The 26,611-nt window shown below is 44.3% G+C and overlaps 1 protein-coding gene across 1 annotated transcript in view; it reads left to right on the forward strand.

Moving 5' to 3' along the window:
- PTPRM (protein tyrosine phosphatase receptor type M) overlaps positions 1–26,611 on the forward strand; it is a 1,525,420-nt gene that overhangs the window by 601,461 nt on the left and 897,348 nt on the right. The window contains exon 7 of the mRNA XM_086967355.1: positions 4,442–4,735. Within this exon, the coding sequence (XP_086823481.1) occupies positions 4,442–4,735 (294 nt within the window). The remainder of the gene's footprint in view (positions 1–4,441; positions 4,736–26,611) is intronic.

Below are 26,611 nucleotides of genomic sequence, written 5' to 3' on the forward strand. Positions count from 1 at the left end.
GATGGATGGAACGGGCAGCGCAAGGGGCTTGTAAATCTGCCCCAAAGTGTCTACATTGTAAAGAAACCAAATATACATAGCTTCACGTTGTTAAATAACTAAAAAAACTAAGATATCTGTGTTTGTTGTAGGAAAAATGGTCACATAAAATGCAGCAAAATTGCTGCTAAATTTCCATATTTGTGCCGCTAAATTTCCATTTTTGTGCCGCTAAATTTGCTATTCCATGCCGCTATATCCTGGGGGGTCTGATTAATATGTCTTACTTATGTGCCAGACAATCGCATGCACCTCCCTGATGTCTGCTTTGAAAGAAACCCACTCAGAGCATTGTGCATTGGTAATTCAAGGTCATCCATTTGTGTTCAGGATCCTTGGAGTTTTGGTGACCAAACAACTGCCAAGCTGCACAAATTCACTTTGATCTAAAACTTTCTGAACTCTGTCTTATTCATGGATAACATCTAAACATTATTACTATACAGTTCTTTTCCTGTTGCATGGCTACCCAGCCAGGGTTTCTCAGGCGGGGGTGGGGGGGGGAGGGGGTGGGGGGGGGGTGGGGGGGGGGTGCGGGGTGGTGCATTCCGCAGCCTAGGACCGAATAAGGAAAAGGAGCGTCCGACCTTGTTGGTATATTTGACTCTCTGAACTGTGAACTTAAATCCACTGCCTGAGCGCAGGGTACGAGCCTGGTAGTATGCAGTCATTTTTTTTGCAAGTACAGTGGTCCTGAGAAAGAGCTGATATTGTGCATGAAACAAAGTGCTTTGAATCCTAATCACTTGTTCATTAGAGGCCAGTGGAGTTGGCGGAGAAGCCCAGATGCTGAGGAGTTTTTTTTAGAGGGTGGTACAGAAGTGTGTAATTCTGGACCACCTGCAGGCATCTTAAGGTAGACTTGTCTGCCCAATAAACATCTTGCTATAAAATGAAGTTATTGTCCTGTCACAGAGTCTAACCTGTCTTTATTGTTTTACATAAATTCCTCATAATTTACATAAGTTCCTCAGGGGGCTTCATTAAGCCCAACCCTGTTTAATGTATTTGTTTCCTCATTGGCAGCCATTGGAAGAAAGTGGGGTGTTGAAATGTGTTCTTATGCTGACGACACCCAGCTGATGGTCACCATTGATGAGAAAGATGATCCTAAAACTCGACTACTAAAATGCCTGACTGAGCTGGCCAATTGGATGCAAGAGCACTGTCTGAGATTAAATGCAGACAAGTCAGAAATCCTCCTGTTTGGCAAAAATCCCCAGCTCTGGGACAACAGCTGGTGGCCAAGTAACCTGGGCTTGCCCCCAAATCCTACCATAAAAGCGAAAAACTTGGGTGTGGTACTGGACAGTGCTCTGTCCATGAAATCACATGTCTCCACTGTCTGTGGCAGAGGCTTTGCATTATTGAAAATGCTCAGACGAGTCTTCCCCTGGATTCCGACTGAGTGTAGGAAGACCCTTGTCCAGTCGCTGCTGATGAGCAGACTGGACTACGGCAACTCTCTGTTTGTTGGAATGGCAGACTATCTTTTCTCTAAACTGCAGATAGTGCAAAATGCCGCGGCAAAGGCTGTATGCAATAAGAAGAGATATGATTCGGCCAAAAGTTGCATGCGAGAACTACATTGGCTCCCAATGCGACAAAGAGCCAACTTCAAATTACTGTGTATCACACACAAGGTACTTTACAATACAGGCCCTACCATTCTACACAATAAAGTCAAATTCCATAGACCATCGAGGAACCTTCGATCCAGAACTTCAGGAAGAGCAAACACTACCCACGTGAAGACTGTCAGGATGGGAGAGCGGGCTTTCTCTCATCTAGCTGCAACCAAGTGGAATGATCTACCTCCCAATCTCAGACTGACAGAATGTCTCTTATCATTTAGGAAACAATTAAAGACACTACTCTTCCCTAAACCAGAATAATCAGTAATCAATGCGGTCACCGTACCCCTCAGCACCAAACCTCAGCGCCGTGATATCCTACCTAGGATGATTGTTAGCGCTTTATAAATAAATTAAATACAAAAATACAAATACAAAATACATGAATTATAAGTGGCGATTGACCGTGTCAACCATTGTAACCCAAAAGGAGAAAGGGCAATGACATACTTGTGTTGATTGTCAACAACCCAATACACATTCAGCTCTGGAAGAATGTAAATCACAGCCTGCTCATATTAAATGTTTGAAAAACAGAAAGCCTTCTGTAAGACAAACCATCAACGAGCACAAATCCTTTGCCTTTAAAGTTGCCTCTGTCTTGTAACCCCATTTAATAGCTTTTCGCCAAAGGAAAGCATGTAGTTACCATATTTGGCAAACAGCTGTACTGCAGACATAAACATAAAACATGGTAAACACCTTCCTCTCCAACTACTGCTCTGTATCCTCAATCCACTTTCCTCATGACACCTTTAGGTTCCTCTCCGATGCCAGCGGTCTTGATGTCCACCTTAGCTCATCTATGGGGATGGACTCTTTCATCACAGCCACCACTGCTAGGCACCAGGTTCTACATATTCATAAGATTTGGTATTGTATCCCGCCCCACACAGCCAAGGTGCTGATCAGCACGCTAGAACTAATGCAGAAGCCTACTAGTCCGCATGCCACATTGTTTGTCCCTACTCCGCGAAGACATTGTACCATCAGAACCATAATCAGTCTCCCAAGGCATGCACCTATTTCTCCCTTTCTGCCTCCGGTTATAAAAAGTCTTTTTAAAAAGCTAATAATGGCACCTCTCCAAACTACCTCTCATATCTTCAAAAGATATGCCCCACATGCTCCTTTGATATGCAAATCTGCACTTACTAAATTCATCCAGGCCACCTCGAGTGGCTGCCATGCACCGGTCCTTCCATTTGTTAGGACCTTTACTCTGGATCTCACTTCCATTCTCCATCAATACCTCTTTGCAGGACTCCAAAACAACTTTGAAAAACTATCTCCTCCTGCTTGTGAACCAACCATGGTACACATTCGGTTTCAGTTCTTCAACTACATATTGTAAAATATATTAATACTAACCCGAAGTCCAAGTCTAACTTATGTTTTTTTTTGATATGTCATATGTTTATTTGTTAAGGAAATTAAAGAGACAAAGCAGTGCGTTGTCCCTTACTCGCTTATCCATGTTAGTTTAAGTAAACTACTAAATCCATTGAGTGCCTTATGCCCAAAGAGGAGTGTTCTTTTTCACATCATTTCTGATTGAAATGTTGTTTACCCCTACACATGAGTATGTAAGAAAATTAAAACCTGTGTTGGACTGGAAGTTCTTGTAGGATCTACCGAGTACTCAAATGTGTAGCTAACTTCCTATTTTTAGGTTGGAGTGCTTAGAAGTGTTAACATGAACATAAGCTCATTTTATGTGTAGCATCATTACATATTGTAACAAAAATATGATGTTGTGAAGGAGATTCTTGTTTTCATTTGTGCATTCAGTGCAATGTACTAATCTCTGTGAGTCCAAATCCGTAATTTATCCGTCTGAGATCGAGTGCAAGTTCGTTTGGTATGCATTAACCCCTGCTATTGACAGCGCTGTAAAGGGGCAAAACTGTTGCAGTAAGTACCATATAAAAAGTTACTATTTTATGAATAGACTGAATATATTGTTTAAAACTTGATATTGGTGTCTTCATGTGTTTTGTAATGTGGAGCTCAGTGGGTTTATGGTATCTCAGAGCACCAAGGTGAGTGGTGCGAATGAGTAGCAAGATACAAACCACGTGAGCCAATCCAATGCTCTGTATGTCCAAAGATAAACAAGGAAAATTGTCCCGAATTCTGCTCTATGAGTAATCTGTCAATGATGATCTTAGATCACGAGCAGTGGTAGAAATACAGCTAGATGGATAGGACTTGGAATGAGTTCTTTGGAGTAGAGCCCATCTTTGGCATCTGTCAGAATACAAGAGGAATGCAGTTCTGATGATGGAGCTAAATTGAGGGTTTGGTGTCTAGTCCTGATTTGACTGGTCATATGTTGAGGCGATAGATGGGTTTCCAGATATTTTCGAATTCCTAGGAAGTTCTCCTCAAATCTCAAGGACAGGGTTGAGAAGTTGAGCCTTGTACATGGCTGAATTTTCCATCAAGATGTTTGAATTTATACTGACGAACCAATAGTAAATGTTTCCAACTGTTAATGATGAAGCCTTATGGGTCATATTTGTGTGACTTTTTAGATAACTGAGCATAAGTCAGAATCCTCTCTGAAGTGTAATACCCTTGTCGAAATGTTAGTACTGTTGACAATGTTATAAGTGCATATTAACTATGTGTGTGTGTAAGTAATGTAATTAAAAAAAACATGTATGACTTTTTCAGAGGTGCAGAGGTACATCCACATAATCGATTATTTTTTATACTTGCCTAAAAAAATGTGTTTCTAAAACCATGGTACCCTTCCTTTATAGAACCACCCGTCCCTATTGCACCACCACAACTTTCATCAGTCGGGGCAACGTATTTATGGATACAACTAAATGCAAACTCCATCAATGGAGATGGACCTATAATCGAGAGGGAGGTTGAGTACCGCACTGCAACAGGGAGCTGGTACGACATACAGCCAGTGGACTCTACAAGTTACAAGATTGGACATCTAGATCCAGACACTGAGTATGAAATCAGTGTGCTGCTGACACGGCCGGGAGAAGGAGGAACGGGATCTCCTGGTCCAGCCCTCAAAACAAGGACTAAATGTGCTGGTGAGTACAATTTTTGTTCTCAGGAAGCTGTCGATGTCTTCTAAAGTTGTATCTGAGGTACAAACAGTGAAGTTGTTTGCCCTAAATGGAAACTGTGATCAAATACATAGCACAGGTCAAATATGATTGCCTGTGTTTTGTATTCCATGGTTGTCCTTATGCAGCACAGTTTTGTACAGAAGGCTGCTGATATCCTTGTCCATTGTATGCCTAGCAGAGCCAAATTAATCCTTTAATTTCAGGAAATCTAAATAAGATACATTTGCATACCATGCATGTAAAATAAGAGGTCAACTTGAAAATATGGTATGAATTCAGCTCTCCAATGCCTGTGTTGGAGTCATTAAGCCATTATTGTCTGTATGACCAAATTGAAATCTTTCATATATCTATGAATGGAGGTAGTGTGTTTAACTAAAGATCCGGTATTCACAAGTAGGGCTTTTGCTTGTGTTTTTTGTGCAATGTTTAAGTGGTGAGAGTGGTTGCAGATGGAACAACATTGTTGTGCCCTATTTTGGGGGCTTATTTTTCATCGTTAGACTTTGTCCAAGGGTAGGAGAAAGAATGGAGGATTTATAAAAGGTGAGAAAACAGTGACAAAGGGATGGAGCAGGAATGGAAAAGAACCTGCAAGAGCGAGATATTGAAAAAGAAGCGGAAGGTTGTGAAAGAAAGAAGTGGAACTATGCTGCCGTTATATTCAGCAACCCCTTCCTTCGACATTCCGGTGGTGGCCTCCTTAAAAAAAACTTTGGGACCCAGAACTTTATTACAAATCAAGCACTGGTCTTGTGGGGTTTGTGTAGCTGGTTGTTCATGACTAATAGCTGTTTATGACACATAGCTGTTTATGACACACACTCTTTTTCATTAAATCCTTGTTATGGTGGATGGCTCTGGACGCTGGTGCCGGATTGAAGGAGAACGTGTTTTAGTAGTGTCTCGACCATAAGGTGTTGTGCCTTCCCAACACGATGGTGAGCAGTGGGCAGGCCGTGCACCCAGTCATGGTGCAGGCAGGTGTGATCTGGGTGTGCCTGCTGCGCAGATTCTTTTGCATGCAGCCTCTGTTATATCCACCTCTGCATGTGATTGCAGTATTGGTCAAAAGCACGTTCTAAGTGTAGGGAAGGTCCATTTTGCTCTTTCAAGGGTAGTAGTAATTCATGACCTATTTGAGTGTCATAGGCACTTTCAAGCACAATTCATGGCTTCGATGATATTACTTGACAAGGGAAGCAACCAAGTGCCACAGATAGTGCTAGATCCTGAGTTCGCATTCGGGTCAGGCAAAGAGCCCGAGCCTACTGGGGTCACTGAACACCAACTTCAATAGTAAAACAAATGCTAACACGATGGGGCATATGTAGGTAGGCGTTTGCAATTCGCAAATGGCGATTTGGTATGTAGGTGCCACATCGCAAAATAAGGAATCGCAAAAATTGCGATTCCTTAAATGCTATGTAGGGGTGCCTTAGAAATAGCGATTTGGGCTCAAGGAATTGCAAAATACCACCTACTCCAAGTAAATACTATTTTGCGATTTTCTTTCAAAATGATTTTTTTTTAACAAATCAAAGTGCCATGTGGCGCACAGACATGCCCTTAGGGCAAGTATGTGTGCCACATGTACTTACAGGCACATTCCAGGGGTGCAACAGGTGTCCTTTATACACCCTGGCACTCTTGGAATTGCGATTCTCAAATTGCGATTTTCTCATAGAAAATCGCAATTTGAGAATGTTCCCCATTCATTCCTATGGGCCTCTAGGAATGAATGGTACACTCATTCCTTAACTGCGATTCGCAATTTGCTAATCGCAATTAAGGAATTTTTGAGATTCGCTAAAAAATTGCGAATTTTTACCTACATTCCATTTTGCAATTCTCAAATAGCGATTCTTTTAAAATCGCTATTTAAGAATCGCAAAATGTGAATTACCTACATATTTCCCTAAAACATTTAGAGGAAGATGATGCAGATATGCTAGACTGTCACAGCACTTAGTGTCCTTACTTTTTTGGCTTGCTGATTTACAGTGTATAACTTTTGACATTGGATCATAAAATTAGTTTGCACATTTAAGATTTCCAGTTCTTTTTATTTTAGCCTTGTTTGCTTTTACCTCGTTTAGTGCATTCTTGTAGATTAACATGTCTCTGAATAATCTTGGTCATCATACACTTAAATAGCTACAGAGTGGGCGGGAGGTTGTGACATTTGCTCTGCAGGTGAGCTGCTAGCTTTCTCCTTTGGCACAGCTCCCCTGCAACTGGTACTTAAGGGGACTAGGCATTCCTATTTTAGTCTTCTCTGAAAGTTTCTCAAACGTGTACTTTGTTCTTTCTTCAGGATTGGTATATTCGACTGCTCTCCCTATAAAAATATTGTAAGAGGTTATATACAGAATGATGTACCCCAACTGTATTTTACATCCTGGTATAATTGGGGCATAAAAATCACTGGTCTGTATGTCAAGTGCATTAAATAGACAGACACAGAGATGACAATCTGGTAAATTGTAATTGCGCTTGTCGAGGGTGCCTTATTCTGTACAATTTCACAACGGGAATGAAGGTTCTCCGTTCGAAGCAGACAGCAGGTGTCCAGTATTTACAAAATCATTCGTTTGTGCGTTGGAGGATGCAGGTACTGTGTAATAGGTTTTTTTCCTCAGTGAGAAGTTCTCTCACTTAGGTATTTTTGCTCTTGAAGGTCAATATCTATTAGTAGGCATCAGCTTACATCACAAACCATGGTCAATGGTTCAAAATCAGTGGCTTGTGACATCGAAGCTTAAGGGTCATGTAGAGATTATTTTAGAGACATTGTAATGGTATTATATTTGTGAGGAGCTTGTGGCAGATATCAAATCGTGTCCGGGCTGATGACACAGTCGTTGGTAGCCCAGAAACCTTAGAGATTGTTTTCTTGACTATGGGCTATCAACTGACTCTACAAGCCTCGGGTTAGCGCTTCTAGAGATGGAGCATGTCTGCGATCCTTTGGTTCAACTCCAAATTAATTGCTGTTTTTCATAACTTTTAGAGTTCGAAGTGATCTTTGTAGATTATCTCAGTCTCGGCCCCTGCAATAATGTAATCCCTGGATCAATGTTATTGCGATGTCCAGTTTTTTTATTTGTATTTTTTTAAAACCTTTTTTATCCAGTTTCACGCGTTCAACCACAATCAACATTGCAGCACTTACAACAATAGACACAGTCCATAGCGGGCAACATAAGGGACATTCCATTGTTTTAACAATAATAGATTCACAGGAGGCTAGGGCCAGTAACCGTGCAGCAAAACAGCTGCGGTCACAGCCAAATGCAGAAGGGCCAAGAGCACTCAATTTTTTGTGTGGAACTCTCCTCACTGAAGAATATAGCTTTGGGGCCATAAATCTTTCAACCAGGACACCCTGAAGCTTTGTATTCCTCCCTACTGTGTTTCATACGGATTCCTCCGCCATATCTGAACTTCTTAATATGAATAGACGTGTCCTACCTCTCTGAGAATGCTCAATGTGCAGCAAATTGTCAATATGTACGAACCCCTTCAGTGACTTATAATTTGAATTTGCTTTATTGCACTGTCTGTTGCTATTTATTATCCTGAATTCATCTTTTACAATTCAGATATGCATTCTCAGCCATGTCTTGCCTGAGTAAAGCCTGTACCTCAGCATTTGGGACTCTGAGCTTTCTTCAAAGAACCACGCTTTGCAGCCGCTTCACAGTTATCAGTTTTGCTCGGTATGCACCTGTTACAACGCATTTTTTACTCCGCACTACCATTACAACGCGACTTTTACAACGCATACCATTACAACGCATTGCGCTGGGGGGCGCTCTAGGATAGGGAATAAGTATAATTTAATATCCAACACCTTCCCTAGGGTCCACGGGGACTGGAGTTAGAATAGTAAATTATACTTACCACTATCCAGCACCCCAAAGCGCTATGCGTTGTAATGGTATGCGTTGTAATGTTCGCGTTGTAATGGTAGGTAGTTGTAACGGTATGCGGAGTAACGTCATACATCCGTTTTGCTCGCATATACATATCTGTCAAGTTTTTGCTTCATATGTAAGAGAAATTGGTATCAAAATGGATAGCTGTGCATTATCACACATGTGGTGTAGTGAACCTTTTGGCCAAGAATGTTTTTTATGTAGTTCATGTGTCACTAACACATGGTACGCTATTGTGAGATTTACAAATAAAAACAATAATGATTTGTGAAGAATTTTGGATTCCAGTAGAGGGTGGATGTCCTCATTCAATCCATTCTTCGGCAGGTTGACATTGTGTTTTTGTTAGTGACAAGGGTAACATTTTGAAATTCAACAAGCACCGCTCCCGTTTGGTGGTCAAAGCTGTGAAACATTCATGACGTGGAGAGAGTCACTGCTGGTGAAAGTTAAAATGAGTAAATGTAAAGAAACCTGGACACTTTTTCTAATGTATACATAAATGTATGGACCATAACGTGGTACCCCTTCGGCCACCTGAAGTCCTTTACAGATCTGGTCTGTTATGTGAACTAGACACAAGTCTTTAGTGATGTATTTCTACAAGAAAACTGTGATATTTGCGTTGTAAGTCCATGTCGAGCCAATGTCTAGGCTTTGCTTGCCCACCTAGGATTGTGTCTGGTTGGAGCTCCTGAATGGAGCTGCCACCCTTTGCTAATGTGATATTGCACGGAGTATGTGTTCCCACTTTTTTGTTTGTCGGAACGTATAAAACATAAATAAGGCTGATTAGATGAGTATCCTGGATTCACAACCTTTTATCATTCGGAGCTTTCTTTGTCACACTAAGGAACATTGACTTGTTACTTTAGAGGGGACTAAGAGTTTGATACCACATCACATGAGAGCAGATTCAGACACCACCCTCAACTCCCTGTGTGGTTGGTTCTGCCTGTGGCTCACTGTCAGAAAAAAAAGCTGCGCCCTGCAAATGTTGCAACTTCGGAGCTAATGTGGAGTTTCGCTACCAGACTTTTTGCTCATGCCAATGTAATGGACATTTTACGTAAGTCAAGAGGGAGACAGAAAATTCGCCATTTGTAGAGCCTTCTCTCTGGGAGATGGGAAGGGTCTCCTTTGAAGTGGCATTATCTTACAATTTGTGGTGATTGAATCAGTGCCCTTCCCTACTGGTGAAGTTTTTGCCACTAAATGTGTTCACTGGGAGTCTACCACTAGCTGTTAGACTTGATCTAACTCAGTCCTCCACCTCCACAACTCTTCTGCTGAAATATTTTACTGCTCTGTATCTTTATAAAAGGCAGGTGATTTGATCTGCTAAGTTAGTCAACAAACATTTTAGGGGGAGTGAAGATGAGGAACAATGACACAGCTTAGGGACTATATTTTCTTAAAGAGCAGTGCACTTGAACAAAAAAACACTTTTTTAATCTTTTTATATATTTCCTTTAAATCCTTTATTTTCAAATCCAAATATGATTTTACAAAAAGGCAGCCAACGCGTTTCGTTCAATACGGCAACAAGCCAAGAGAACTTCTTCAGGGCATGTCAGTTTTAGTGCACCAAACAGTCGTATATGTGAACTTTCATCATTTTGCCTTATGTAGCTCTGTCCACCTGTCTCTCTACTTTTTCCAAAGTAATCTGTGTCAGGCCTTTGGAGTTATGATGAAACATACCAGATCGTTTTTTTAAAATAATTATCTAAGCATGTAATTAATATAGTTTTAATTTGATGATGATCTGGGGCATGGCAATGTCTGGGATCATTTCAACACTCAGGCAGCTTGAGAGAGATGCCATTTTAATGGAGGGTGATCTAGCCCCAATGGGAAGCTTTGACTTACCACTATACACAATGGCTGGAAATAAGGAGGCTGCTGCAAATAATCAGGGTTGTCTCCTCCTTTATAGCGGAGGAGCTTTGCCCCACTGAAATGCCCCAAAGATGAAAAATACATTGTTAAATTCATTACCATTTTATTTTTCGTCACCCCATCCCGAACAGTGTCAGGACAGGGGCGGGGCTTCTGCTGAATTGCAGCAGCAGGGAGGAGGGTGGGCTGTCGTTTGCACTTGTTTAAAGTGTGCTTGTCTCATTGACCGGCCGTCTGGCGACGGCCAACCACACATGCGCACTCTCTCAGCCCAGCTTCCTTTAGACAGCTGAGTTGACAGTAAGTGCAGGCATTCAATGCCCTCTGGAGCACCAACAGAGGCCGCTCACTCCAATCACGGTGCTGAGAGCAGCGCCAGGATTGGCGCGGGAGCCTGCCTCGAGGAGAGAAGACGATGAAGGACTTCACCTTGTTGCAGGAAGATAAGTGTTTTATTTTATTTGATGTTTCATTTTTTCCCCCCACCTGCCCCACCCCTCTCTGGACATGCCAGTCGCCGCTGCAAATAATAGACACATATTAGAGAAATAGCAGAGCAGAATGTACAGATGGAGACTACAGTTTGAGAGAGATACTCCGGATAAACTTTTATCATTGTTATTGAAGAGGTAAACCGCAATACCACCGGTGGTTATGGTCAGAGTTGAGGAGGCTAGAACAATTTCACACAAAAGGAGAAAAATAAAGTATTCTTTGAATAGCTGCGCAATTTAAGTGTCCCACTGAGATAAATGTTGAGTGAATCAGACAGTTTCCCATTATGGCATCCCTGCCCACCCTGACGCACACTCGAAAAGATTCAGTCACGGTCCCTTTTACGTAGAGAAAATAAAGTTGTTCCTACAGAAACTGAATACAGGTAAACATTAGGAAATGAGGCGACTCCAAGTCGAGTTTTATAAAACATCGAGTAACTCGTTAAAGTAAAAATTGCAAGCTGTGTTTACTGAATCAAGAAAGCAGTGAATACTGTCTAAATCGAAGCCAAAGGCTCTCACAGCTTTCCTCTTCAGAGTATTCAAAGATCTGCATGACTATAAAACGTTATGTAGTAGGGAAATCGCATCGCAATATTAAGGAATCGCAAAATTTGCAATTCCTTAACTTTGCGTAAGCCTTTAAGGAATCGCAAATTGCTATTCCTTAAATGCTATTCATCAAGCATTCAATTTTTGCGATTTCCCCTTAAGAAATCGCAAATTACCACCAACTTCAAGTTGGTGGTAATTTGCGATTTCTTTCACAAATGCACTTTATTGCATTTGTGAAGGTGGCATATGGCGCACATACATGCCCTTAGGGCATGTATGGGTGCTATATGTGCACAAATGTTCATTTCAGGGGTGCATCAGGGTGTCCTTATGACACCCTTGCATCCTTGAAAATATTCTCAATTTGCGATTCTCAAATTGCGAATCGCAAATTGAGAATGACTTCACTTTCATTCCTAAGGGCCCCCAGGCCCATAGAAATGAATGGAAAAGTATTCCTTAATTGCGATTTCGCAATTTGCTAATCGCAATTAAGGAAAACTAAGAAAAAGCTAAAAAATTGCTTTTTTTTTTTACATACATCCCTTTTTGCAATTCTCAAATAGCGATTCTCAAAAAATCGCTATTTGAGAATCGCAAACGGGGATTTTCATACATATGCCCCTTGGTCTTGGTTTCATTGGACTGAAAAAGCTTTCGACTCACTGTCCCTGGAATACCCAACAGTGGTATTACATTCCATGAATTTTGGCCCAGAGTTCGCCAGTTGGATTAGATTGCTGTATACTCATTGTCTGATGAAAGTTAAGGTAACCACACTAATATCAGAAAAATAACAACTTCACTGGAGCACAAGAGATGGCACTTGTCTTGGTACCCTTGCTGTTTAATCTGACAGTGGAGCCCCTAGGTTGTGCTAACAGGAGATGCATGAGACTGGATGTGTTAAGGGTAGGGAGCGGTGGAGCACGCGGTACCCTCCTATACAGGTGATATTTTTATATATTTCAAAGATCCGACTCAGTCAGTGCAAAGATTGCTACATATTCTCATACAATTTGCGATCTCTGGATTAAATGTCCGTAAAGATAAATCTTTGTTTCCACTGGGTTTGTTGGTGATGATTAATGCAGACCAGTTTGCCCCAGTATTGGAACTTTCATAGATTCCCATGCTTTGTATCATTCCCCGTCGTCGGAATGGGAGCCTCGGTAAATAGTAAAAAACTAAAGTAGTAAGCACAAAGTGAAAAAATAGGCCTAGGCCTCATCTCATTTTGTAGCTTATCCACCTCTTTGTGTAAAAGAGACCAAATTTCTGCAGCAGCCAATCAGAGCAGCCTCACCCCATAGAACCTTCCTGAGAGAAGCTCAGAGCCTCAGATTTTCTACCGCACGTTGTGCAAGGGAGTCTCCATTGAGCTCTGCTCAGTTTTCTTCAGTTTTTTCTTCAACTACTTGGATTTTTTCTCAACATGTCGGAGAGGAAAGCCCTTTTTAGAGCCTGTGCCACCTGCTCTAAGAAGAGGTTGTTTGTCGAGGACAAACATGAGGATTGTATCTACTGTTTGTATCCGGACCACAAACCGTTAGACTGTCCGATTTGCAGATCCTTCTCAGCCAAGACCCAGAGGGACAGAGAAGGACGTCTCCTCACATGGCTTCAGAAGGTGAAGGACCGGAAGGACATTATCTCTTCGGACAGTGAGGGCTCCTCGTCTATGGTGTCATCCAGAAGGTCTCAAAAGAGGGGTAGGTCCCCCCTTTCTGCTTCAGACGAGTCCCGACACAAGGCCTTACCAGGGACCTCTGATAGGTCTGACAGGCCGGCTGCCCAAAAATCTCCTCACCGAGGTGAAAAGGAGAGGCAGGGTAAGCCTGAGGAACTTCTGACATCAAAAAAGGTGAGAAAGGCTTCTACAGTCTCTTCGCCCTCCTCAGAGAAGGATCGTGGGGTCAAAAAACCTTCAACCCCGATTCAGGAGGTGGCTTCAGACAAGAAGCATAAACCGTCGACGACTAAACTCCCAGGTACGTCGTCTACGAGTGTTAAAAAGGACAACTCTACCAAGGTTGCCTCGTCGACGGGCTCGTCGACGATGGCTGCGTCGACGCCTACACCGTCGACTGCTTTCAAGGCTCCGGAATCCTGCTCGTCGTCGACGAGGGTGACCACCTCCACGTCGACGACAATGTCTGCAAAGCTGCCGTCGACGGCGGTGTCGTCGACGAGGACGACTTCGACGACGACGATATCGACGACGCCGGTTGCCATGCTGATGACGACGAGCTCGTCGACGGTCCCGTCGACGATTCCACCTTCGTCGACGATGAGCTTCACCTCGTCGACGACACTATCCTCGTCGACGAAGACAGTTTCTATGTCTACACTTCCACTGTCGACACTGATACAGAAGACCTCCCCGTCGACGACGGCCTCGTCGACGAGGGCCTCGTCGACGACGACCTCGTCGACGATGGAATTGGCGGGAAAACATGTTTTTTCGTTGAAAAGAAAGCATATCACGCCAGAGATGACGTCTCCTCGCCAGGTTCAGAAGCTACCACCAACACTACTTTTGGAGGATGACTCTGAGGAAGAGACTTTCAGTGAATTTGGGCAGGCCTATAGCCCTTCTGACCTCCAGGTTAAGGTGCAGGAGTTTAGCTCTGAGGAGGAGCAGATGGAACGACAGCACTATGCTCCAGAGCATTATTATGAGGAGGAATGTACTGCTTCCAGGCAGGTGCCTCCACAACAACCGATGCGTCAGTTACCCGAGGGTATGGTGGCAATACCATCCGCTTTAGTGACGGATTTACAACTTATGTTGCGGGATTACAAGCAACGTTTCCCGACACCTCCGGAAGGCCAACAAGTGCGCACCACGACACCTCCGCCTCAGACATTGCGTCCTGTGGCAGACCATTCTTTACCCTCAAGAGAGCGTGCCGCTGCGCTGGAAGTGCGCCCTCAAGAGGTAGTGCAGGTGCAGGACACTGATGATGATGATGCTGCGTCTTCGGATGCAGACCAGCAAGCGGATCCTGATCAGGATCAACAGACGCCATGGAATACTACTGACCCTATGGATCCGGACAACACCGACCCGGATAATATTACTTCGCCTCCAGCGGATGTTGGAGGGTTTCACAACTTAATGGACAGGGCATCCAAAAGATTTGGTCTCCCAGTGACCACAGTGCAATCGGATTGCTTTTTGTATGACTTTAAAGAACCATTCAGGAAGTCAGTGAGGTCCATTCCAATCATCGAGCATGTCTGGTCTGAGGGCTTGAAGGCTATGCATAATCCGGCTACAGTCCTCCCGGTACTTCCGAGACTAGAAAAGAAGTATAAGGCACCGGATGGCAGTCCAGCATGTTTACTTGGCCAACCGAAACCGGATTCGGTCATTTCGCAGGCTGCCCAGAGCAAGTCCAAGAATCCTTCTGCGCCGATGACTACGCCGCCAGATAAGGAGGGCAGGCGCCTAGACAATGTGGGCAAGAGGTTTTCAGCTATGGCCAGTCTCCTGGTTCGGGCGGCCAATGCGTTAGCGATTCTGGGACGCTATGATCGACAAATGTGGTGCGATCTGGCCCCTTTTGTTGACGAACTGCAGGATTCGTCTAAGGAAGATGTGAAGAAGATTTTGCTCGAAGGGGAGCGGGCCTCTTCGGAAGTCATTGATGTGGCAATGGATATTGCAACCACCGCATTCCGTGCACTAGCTGGCTCGGCGGTTCTGCGACGCCAGGGGTGGTTAAAGGCCACATGGTTCAGGCAGGAGGTACAGAATAAGATCTTGGATCTGCCATATGACGGTGAGATGCTATTTGGCAAGCACGTTGATGAGGCCCTGCAGGGAATCAAAAAGGACACAGATACAGCTAAGTCCTTGGGTACATTGCAGTATCGTAAGGTGCCCTTCAGAGGAGCTAGAGGAAGAGGCTTTTCGTCTTACCGTGGAGGTAATCAAAATCGCTACTCCTCTGGATCTCAGTCCAGCCAGTCGTATAAACCACAATACACTCAAAGGGGCTCTTTCTCTCGCCAGCAGCCTAGAGGACGCCAGGGGCAGCAAAGGAGAGACAACACCAGGAAACAATAGCGGCCAGGTGGCTCTTTCCACTGTTCCTGTTCCTTCATTCATATCTGTGGGGGGCAGGATTTCCCATTGCCTACACAACAGGATAATTATTACATCGGATCAGTGGGTCCTCCAGATTGTCAGAGAAGGACACACATTGGAGTTTCAAGACCTTCCTCCAACAAGAGCGCCGGATGCCTTCATTCCGAAACATCTCAGGCTCCTTCATCTCGAAGCCCACCAACTTTTCACCAAGGGGGCAGTAGAGCCTGTACCCCTTTCGCAAAAGGGAAAGGGGTTCTATTCCAGGTTCTTCCTGGTTCGGAAGACAAAGAACAAGTGGCGTCCGATTTTAGATCTACGGCAGCTCAACACTTATCTCGTGAAGTTGTCCTTCAGGATGGTCACTCTTCAGGACATCCTTCGTCTGCTCAATCCGGGGGATTATATGGCGACCCTCGATTTGGAGGACGCCTACTTCCACGTTCCTATCCATCCAGCTCACAGGCAATATCTGCGCTTTACAGTGGGCAAGAGTCACTTTCAATTCAAGGTACTGCCATTTGGTCTCCGGTCCGCCCCACGGATCTTCACAAAGGTTCTAGCTCCGGTGGCAGCTTTTCTCAGAAAACAAGCTATTCAGGTGTTTCCATACCTGGACGATTGGCTGCTGAAAGCTCCATCTGTTCAAGAGGCGTCCAGTGCAGTCCGGACGTGCAAGGATCTGTTCGAGCGGCTAGGTCTTCGCCTCAACAGGGAGAAATCGGTTTTATACCCATCCAGGTCAACAAGGTTCCTGGGTGCCATCCTGAACACGGACAGTTGCTTAGCCCTTCCATCGGAGGAGCGCCAGACCAAACTAATGTGTTCAGCTCGTCTTCTCCAATCTCGAAAGACACTGACAGTTCGCAAGTACAAATCACTTCTCGGATCGATTTCATCTTGCATTCCTTTAGTTCCGCACTGCAGGCTCAGGATGCGTCCACTACAAGAGCAACTGGACAGGCAGTGGCGGCAAGTCACAGGATCCTTCGACGACAAGGTTGTCGTTACCAAAGAAATGAGAAAAGCAGGCGGCTGGTGGCTGGAAAAAGACAATCTTTCCAAGGGTTTATCGTTCCTCATTCCTCCATCTCCCCTGATTGTAACAACGGATGCTTCCATGGAAGGATGGGGAGCGGTCCTCCAGGAGCTGAAGGTCAGCGGTCACTGGAGTCCAGTGCAACGCAAGTTCCATATCAACCTCCTGGAACTTCTCGCGATCCGCTTGGCTCTTCAAGCTTTTCTTCCGAGGATTCAAAACAGGACAGTGCTGGTTCGTACGGACAACACTACAGCCATGCACTACATAAACAAACAGGGTGGCACAAGATCCTCCACCCTCTCCAAGGAAGCCCAAACGATATGGAATTGGTTGATACAGAACAACGTCGCCCTTTCGGCGGAACATCTAGCGGGGACGCTCAATGTCAGGGCGGACGCTTTGAGCCGTCAGAGGACAGTCTCTCACGAGTGGGAACTGGATCAGACCGTTCTGGAGGATCTCTTTGCTCGATGGGGGACACCATCAATCGACCTGTTTGCGACTCCCCAGAACGCCAAATGCCTGTCCTTCGCAAGCAGGGTTCACCATCGGGAATCCTTGGGGAATGCGCTTTTGATTGCCTGGTCAGGCGCCTTTGTTTACGCTTTTCCTCCCATTCCACTGATTCCGAAGTTGGTCAGCAAACTCAAGGTGGAACCGTGCAGGATGATTTTGATCGCTCCAGCATGGCCCAGACAAGTTTGGTACTCGGAGCTTCTTCTCCTCTCCCAGGACCAGCCAGTTCTCCTTCAGCCTATTCCAACTTTGCTAACAATGTCTCACGGTCAGGTTCTACATCCGGACTTGAAGTCCCTGCGATTGACAGCGTGGCTCCTGAGTTCAGAGAGTTCCAGGGATTAGATCTCCCAAGTGAATGTAGAGACATTCTAGCTCAGGCTCGGGCCCCTAGTACCAACAAGACCTATCGAGCCAAATGGAAGAGATTCTGTGTTTGGTGCCAGAAGGAAGGTTTACACCCGTATACTTCTTCTCCACACAAGCTCTTGCCTTACCTCCTTTCGCTGGCAAAATCGGGATTGGCTCCATCGTCGATAAAAGTCCATCTGGCAGCCATCTCTAGATTCAGACGTTCATCTTCAGGGCCTTCCCTATGGTCGGCTAGGATTGTCAAACAGTTCCTGAAAGGTTTGTTCAGGGTTTTTCCTCCAGTTCGGCCACCTCCTCCAACCTGGCACTTGAATCTGGTTCTGTCATCCCTCATGAAAGCCCCTTTTGAACCTGTGCATAAGTCTGACCTTAAGTTTCTTTCCTGGAAAGTGGCTCTTCTCTTGGCCCTGACATCGGCTCGTAGAGTAAGCGAGTTACAGGCTTTCACGATTGAGGAACCTTTTCTCCAGTTTAAGAATAATGTGCTGATTCTACGGACAAATCCTAAATTTATCCCGAAAGTTCCTTCGGAATTCCACCTAAATGAACCCGTGGTCTTGAAACCATTTTTTCCAAAACCTTCTTCACCTGCGGAAAGAACTCTGCACTCTCTGGACATTCACAGATGCCTGAAATTCTATCTGGAGCGAACGAAGCAGTTCAGGAAATCTTCACAGCTCTTTGTCTCCTTCAGTGCTCCACGCAAGGGTGGTGCTGTTTCGAAGGCTTGTATTTCCCGTTGGATTTCCAGTGCTATACAATTTTGTCACCAGGCGGCTGGGAAACCTCTGCAGCGAGCAGTTCGTGCTCACTCTACCAGATCCATGGCTTCATCTGCGGCGTTATTCGCAGGAGTCCCTATCAAGGACATTTGCAGGGCGGCTACGTGGAGCAGTGTCCACACCTTCACCCGCCACTATTGTCTGGATTCTTCTGTGAGGGAGGATGCAGCAGTGGGCCAAGCAGTCCTGAGGAACCTTTTCCAATAAGTCGGTGAGCTTTCCTTTCTATCCCGCCTTCCTTGGCATATTTTGTATACTGCATTATTGTCATATTTCATGATCCTATGTGTTATACTGTTTTTACAGGGATGTATCACATTTTCAGGTTTAGGTATGACAAAATATGTTTTTCTTTACTGCTAGTTACTCTGATACAAAGCATGGGAATCTATGAAAGTTCCAATACTGGGGCAAGAAAACAAGTTACTTACCTGTAACTTTGGTTCCCCAGTATTGGTAACTTTCATAGATTCCCATGCGCCCACCCGCCTCCCCTGGGAAAGCTCACTCTTCTGATCTTGATGGATAGCTATATACAACGGCTACGAAAATCTGAGGCTCTGAGCTTCTCTCAGGAAGGTTCTATGGGGTGAGGCTGCTCTGATTGGCTGCTGCAGAAATTTGGTCTCTTTTACACAAAGAGGTGGATAAGCTACAAAATGAGATGAGGCCTAGGCCTATTTTTTCACTTTGTGCTTACTACTTTAGTTTTTTACTATTTACCGAGGCTCCCATTCCGACGACGGGGAATGATACAAAGCATGGGAATCTATGAAAGTTACCAATACTGGGGAACCAAAGTTACAGGTAAGTAACTTGTTTTCTTCTCCTTCCTAATGCCAAGGGTGACTGGATCCTTCTGTGTGGTGGGTGTACATACTACACTGTTGGAAGACTGCAGGCTCAAACTTAACATGATTAAAGTGATTACTAACCTATAGAAATCCATCGATTTCTGGAGGACTTTGCTCCATCTTTGTCAGGCCGGTTACCATGGATTGTTTAACCAAGGTGTTCAGACCTGTTTCAGCGCTGTCTATACTAGTCCATACTGTCCCAGCAAAAATATTCAAAGTACTTAATGGAGTTCTCTCAATGGTCCTGTGGGAAGGTCGGAGAATCAGGGTGAAGCTGCAGACACTGGAGCTGTGGTGTGATGGAGAACAAGCCCTGATTGAGATTTTTTTTATTTGGATGCACACTAAAATCAGTTGAAGGCTGGTTCTCTGATAAGAGACTATACACAAAATGACTCATTAGATTCAAAACATGTGCGGTCCTGAGGTCTTTATTATTTGACAATTCATGACTGTTACAAAAGGAACGGTGCATAATATATATGGCAATGAGTCAGCGGAGAAGGATTGTACATATATGCCTTAGGTTGTGCAGGGAGAGCTGTGGTTCATGCATTAATTTGTCCAGATTCCAAAGCAAGTGCATGAGAGCAATTTATAGGTAAGGGAAGAGCTAATGTTTCAGCAAGTACAAGGTATGTTTTGGGTTCCCCTGACGCCATTTTTACAATATTAAAAGATAAGTAAAGTATCTGAAGATACTTGGGCTGAGCAGTGCAGGTCCCCGAAGCATCGAGTTTACTGCAGGCTGCGTTAGACAAGCCTCGGACTAGGGATTCTAGCACCTTCTTTTACAGAGTTCACAGGAATGGCGGGCATTAAACTGCCTTGCCTTCGAAAAAAAACGGGACAAAGATTGCTGAGAAAAAGTAAATGCTAAACAGTCGTCCAAGACATAGAGGTTAGTGAAGAAGACACCTATCAACTTCATAATCTGATATACCGCGCAGGACTCACATCACACCACTGACTCTGAGTGAGACACGCGGACCAGCATGGAAGGTGGCCCAAGTGTTATGATAGGACAAACTTTATACACAGGACATTGTTCTGCAAAATAAGCAGTTGCTGGAGAGAAAACACCGTGCGGTCTCCACAGGCCTGCTAGCCGTGTGTGTCACCATTCAAGGTTAAGAATAAAACGTGCATCAGATTTTTTAACTAATATTAGGAGAGAAGGTTAGCGGTAAGTTGATGCTGGCAGCTTGGTTGAATGGTGAGGCTGAGTGGTCGGCAGCAGAGGCGTCATGGGATGCAGACAAGCGTAGCCGATAAGCCGCCGGTGATTGGTTTGCATGGCAGATGGTGGGACCAGAGTTGAGGCATCCCGAAGACCAATCGCCGCCATGAATGAGACAGATTGTGTATGATGCAAGTACCGAAATGGTATAGATAGGGAGGGGATAGTTGAATACATCAACGAATGAAAGGTGTCCGTGTCAGATTGCACAGTTAAATGTCTGTGTAGAGCCCCTGTTTATTAGCTGCTCAGCTTGTCGATGTAAATCAGGCGCGCAACGCCCATAGGGCTAAAAGGGCTTCAGCTGTCTAGCATCTTATTTCCGGCACCCAGGTTTTTCACAGGTCTTTGAAAGACCATTTGAATATTTACATACCTTTGTTACCTGGTTAACAAGGCTTAGTTTTTTTAATGGTCCCATTACTTCTGGGCCCCCACTCTGTCTATTACTCACATTTGTATTTTACGTTTACTCCTGTAGTCCTGTAGTGTGAGAATGTATTTCATGAAAAGGAATATAGGGTTACCTAAAGAAAAATTCTAGCCATTTGTTGTTTAAAGAGCCTTCAAAGGCCTTGTCTTGACATTAAAGAGGGTTATAAATAAAATATTACGTATTCATTTGTAATGTGACTTTTCTGTCTTTGTTCCTTTTAATTATCAGTCATGGATCACTCAAGCAGCCCTAGAACACAATTAAAAATGCTTTCTATTTATATTTGCTGTTCCAAGTGTGCAGAGATAACTGCTAAAAATAGGCTTTAGGTTAATGCTTATTTTTGTACTGTCTGGGACATCAATATAATGAGCTGGCAACCCTAATCACAACACTGGAAGTTTGTTGCAGGATGAGTATTATATGTATTTCCTCCATCCTTGATCCCTAGACCCTGAGTAATGACATAATAGCAATAGTTTAACTTATATCTGAAACCCTACACCACTGTCAATATGCTGAGTTACTTCAAATATCTGGGAATGCACCCTGTATTCAGACAACTCACTGCTCATTCTCGCTCTTCACCTTCACGCTTACCCTGCACTGACAGTGAATGTACTCATACTGATCACAATGCACTCACACCATTCACCTGCACACCCTGCACTCAAAGTGACAACACCGCACTTATGCCACTCTCCATGAACTCACACCGTTCTCCCTCCATTTACCCTGCAGTTACATGAGCACACTGCTCACTCTGCACTCACAGTGATCACTCTGTACTCACAGTGCACTTGCGCTGTTCACCCTGTACCTCACCCTGCAGTCACAGGATTGCACTACTCACCCTGCACTCATGTGACACTTCACTCACCTGTCCCCCTCACTGCTCACTCTGCAATCTCACACAAACAAGTCCATCACTAACCGTACATTTATTTGTCCCACTCTGCCCTTACATCAGCACCCAAATCCACATGGTCACCTAACTCACCCTGCAGTCACTCCTCTCACCCTACTCTCACACTGTTGCATCGCCCACTGTCCACTCACATGGGCACTCCTGTCACCCACACAGTACAGAGGGTTAATGTGCCTGCTACAAAGAACGTGTACCATGCAGATCACAGAACTAAGTGTGAGTAAACTACGGGTATCCCTATAAAAATGAAATGTTTGTCAGAAGGGGGCTATAGAGAGATGAGGTGCATTGTTGGCGAGTGGTAGTGAGGAATTCATGGATAGGAGGACATGGGGCGCCAAAAAAGACTCTTGCACCGTGCGCGCCCAGTGTTAATGCCATCCCTGGCCGGGAGTCTTATCTCTCCCCCGCTAAAAACGTACATTTATTTGCTTTTGCGCTTGACAGATCTGGTCTGCGACTGTCTGTTGGATGGCCTGTGGAAGGGTGAAGGCTGTGCCGGTAGTCAGTATGCATCAACCGGATGGATTTCCACCGACTCAAAATTAACATCAGCACGTGTATTTTACAATCACGGATGTGTTTGAAGTTTAAATATGTATTTTTGTGTAAGTTTAATTCTTTAAGAGCTCCTCAACAGATACGGGAGGCCTTTACAAATCTTGCATGGTGAAAAACAAGAATGGGCAAAGCTGTGCGCGGAACTATTCGAAACTTAAATGTATGGGTTGCTTTTGTTAGCCTTCCAAATGCTTATGTAGCAAATGCATTTTAAAAAGACTCGACTTTGGAGCACTTAACTTTACCGACTCCGTTGTTATGTAGACAAATCCTTTCCCAGCAGCATTGATACTCCATAATGAAAGCGACCACACAGCCACAGACTGGGGCAATCCCACCCTGAGAGGACCAGAGGTGTTTTGCTGCTCATGAACAGGCTTGCAATGCAACAACTACATATGATCTAAAACGAAATGTGCTCTGCAGGAGAATTGCCAGGCGGTGAGGTGAGCAGTTACATCACTCTGGTCTCTGTCGGTGTTCACCTCCCACCTCTTTGGCTGATCTAAGTCTTTGGAGCAAAACACAAAAAATGTGATGGCTCAAATGGTAAAATTATTCAAAATGCAGTAGTCCTTTCTGTCGTGCCACAGCGAAAAGGGAAGAGCCACTTCCAACCTGGGCCCTCTCTGTAATGCTGCTGCTAGCAAAAACAAACCCAAAACAATGGATTGGAATGGCACCCACGGCACTGCCGGTGGTGGCACAGGTCCACCCATCCATAGGCCCCCAGAGTTCACTATGCAGTAGAGAAGCGTGGCTCAATGATTCGAGCGGCAGACCCTGATGCAAATGTCTGGCCCGGGACCAGGGTTCAATTCCCGCCTCAGCAGCTCCTGGACTCAATCTCCCCGGACCTGATAATTCTCGCCTCGGTGCCTAGTCTAATCATGGGTCCCACTCTGTGACTCTGGGCAATAGCTTGCTTAATCTCCACAACGGCCCCAGCAGCGCTTGGATGCCTGGCTTCACCTTGGGGGTGCCCAGGAGTGGACATCTCACAGGAAAGCCAGGAAGGGTTCCACAGCGGTATGAATACAGAGCTACGAGGCCTCTGGGTAGAAGGCGCTATATAAATACAAACACATTTACATTTACCAAAAGTGATTTCTGAGAAATTTTGTAGGGCTGCGTGTTTTTAATAGCGAGGAGAATAGCGCCAATCACTAAAAGATAAGGACATGCATGTATTTTACCCTTTCATGATCTTGGCTAAGATCATGAGAACATTGTAATGGATAAAGAGCAGGAAAGACAATAAAAGACCCAGGTCGCTGTTTTTCTTCGGTTTCTCCCTGTCTTGCAACTAAGTCAGATTCTTAGGTGCTGCGATTGTTTTTTAATTATCGCAAAGTGGCATACTAATAACTGGCTCGAGGGGTTGGGAGAGCTTGGTACTCTAATGAGAAAGCAATTAAGATGGGTATGAGTAAAAGTCTGCCATTGTTAAATGTGTTCTCTGCAATTAATAAGAGCAGTCATTTAATGGATGACTCCTTGCACCTGTTTAATTACTGCGATAATTGTACGCAGGGTGCCTGTTGCCCTGAGGTCTAGTGCGCTACTTTGAGACAGAGTGGTAGGCCAAACATGTAGTAAGTCTAATAGTTGCAGAGTGTTTGCCGCACGTGACTCCATTTTGTGAAACTCGTTTGTGGTTAACCGAGGCAGCTGCCGCCTCCCTGGCTTGAAAATGATCACTAATTGGTAGGTGTAGAAATCTATATTATTTCATTATCCCAGTACAGCATATTGGATTTTCTTCGTGTTAAAATGAGCTTGCACCACGTTCCTTGAGACACTGGAGCGCGCCACTGCCTCCCTCCAAGATCATTTACTCGTAAACGCTTCCAATGGTACCTGTGCAGGGAAGGGCATCTTCCTGGCTCGCGTAGCCAGTGTGTGTTGTGTATATTTGTAAAGTATGCTGATCACCCGTGAGGGTATACAGGTGCTTTGCAGGTGATGGACAGCTGTCCAAGAGCCAAGTCTTCAGATTCTTTTTGTACTCTGGAAGCGATGAGGAGGCTCTGATCTGATGAGGGAGGTCATTCCAAGCTTTGGGGGAGAGATATGAACAAGGCAAGGTTTCTGGCTTTGCGGATGCAGGGTATGCATGCCAATGAGAGTCCAGCTGAGCGGAATTGCCTGGAAGATGTATAGAAGTGTACGCAGCTGTAAAGGTGTACAGGGAAAGTGTTGGGTAGTGTTTTCTGTGTGTGTGTGTGTGTGTGTGAGCGGTTTGAATTGGGTGTATTTGTGGTCTGGGAGCCAGTGCGATTATTTGAGGTGTGGGTTGATGTGGGTGCGTTATGGTAGGTTGAGTATAAGTCTTGCTGCGGTGTACTGAATGGTCTAGAGCCGGTTCAGGTTTTTTTTAGTGATTCCTGCTTAGAGTATGTTGCCGTAATTGAGTCTGCTGGTGATCAAGGCTTGTGTGACCGTCTTCCTGGTGTTCTCAGGAAGCTATTCCAAGCTCTTTATTAGCAAACTGAGGATGTGGAAGCGGACGGAGGCCACTGTGTTTACTTGGGCTGTCGTGTTGAACTAGTCATCCAGGATGAATCCAACATTTCTTGCTTGGGTGGTGGTAGTGGGTGTAGTTGGAGTTACACACAGAGGCTTTCCTTCAGAAAAGCACTACTTCAGTGTTGAGGTTGAAGCAGTTGGTTTTTATATATGTGGTTACTGCGATCATTCATGTTGTACAGTTGTTTTTTGTAGTTGGGGTTTTGTCTGACAGGGACATTATCAGTTGGGTATCATCTGCAGAGGAGGGTATGTTGATGTAATATCTGATGAGGTCTGCAGCAGAGTCATGTATGTGTGGAATAACATTGGGCTTAGGTATGATCCTTAGTGGACTCCACATGTGAGATTTTTGGCCTCTGAAGTGTATATTGGCAGGTTGTCTTTGTGTTCTTACTGTGAGAGAGAAACAAGTCCAGTTGAGGGCGGGTCCATGTATACCTGTCTCGGGCAGTCTTTTGATCAGGGTAGACTAGGATCCCATGTCTAAGGCTGTGGAGGCTTTGAGTAGTATAAGGGCTGATGTGTCTCCAACATCCTGATGTCGCCGGCTGGTGCAGTGAGGGTGGTTTCTGGGCAGTGGTTCGGCAAGAACTTGATTGATTTTGAACGGGAGCTGTTGTGCACTGAGGTGGTTGGAAAGTTGTTAGTTTATGGCTTTTTTCATCACTTTGTACATATATCAACAGAAGTGGCCGGCACACTTGTTTCCCAGTGTGAGGTATTGGCTTTTTTAATTTTTGAAGGAATACATCAATACATTGAAGTATTCTTTTCTGTAAATTAAGGCAGGCATCTCATTTTGTGAACACAGTTTTAATTTTTTTAAATAATGGAGCTGTTTTTATGTGTTCCTTCAGCATATATTTTGTCCAAGTTTATCAATGAACAACCACAGTAAGGGAGCCCTGGATAAAAATGCATCGCTTTATACATATTAGAGACAGAAGACTGTGTTTTCTATAAATTATCTTTAATTCTAATCATAAACACTTTTCTTAATAAAACCTAATGTGCAACAGGAACAAAACACAATTACTGACAATTCTATCAATAAGACATTTTATCTTTTCAAGGTGAAATAAACAATAACTTGTATCATTGCATTACTGTGCTTGCTTGAGATCCATAGCATGTAACTCGGGCTAATTTGTCTGAAAAATATATTTAAAAAGCTGAATAACACGCAAAAAGTAATTAATTCCGTTCTTGGAAGGTTTGGCAGACCTAAGTGTATGATCTTTCATTTGTGGTGGAACCTGCAGTTTTAGTCATTTAACTAAGGGAGTGTTCGCCTTCTTAGAATATCCTAGATTATGTAAACAGCCTTGTGGGGAAGTGCCATAAAACCTCAGAAATGCTTTCATACAAAAATAATGTAATACAGTCTGTCAAGGGATTGTTCTTTTTTCTATCTGAGTGGAAGGTGAAGAATGCACAAAGCAGATTCTCTATTATTACTGTGCTTCTTTTCTGTCAGCTTGTTTTTAATCTAGTGAAACACTTCATGGTGGAAATGCAGCCTGAAGCGAACCCTTGCGTGCTCTTTCTCCCATTCCTTACTTTTGATGGTGTTATGGGGA

The sequence above is a fragment of the Lissotriton vulgaris genome, chromosome 4_1 (genome assembly GCF_964263255.1).
Source record: "Lissotriton vulgaris chromosome 4_1, aLisVul1.2, whole genome shotgun sequence".
Taxonomy (NCBI): Eukaryota; Metazoa; Chordata; class Amphibia; order Caudata; family Salamandridae; genus Lissotriton; species Lissotriton vulgaris.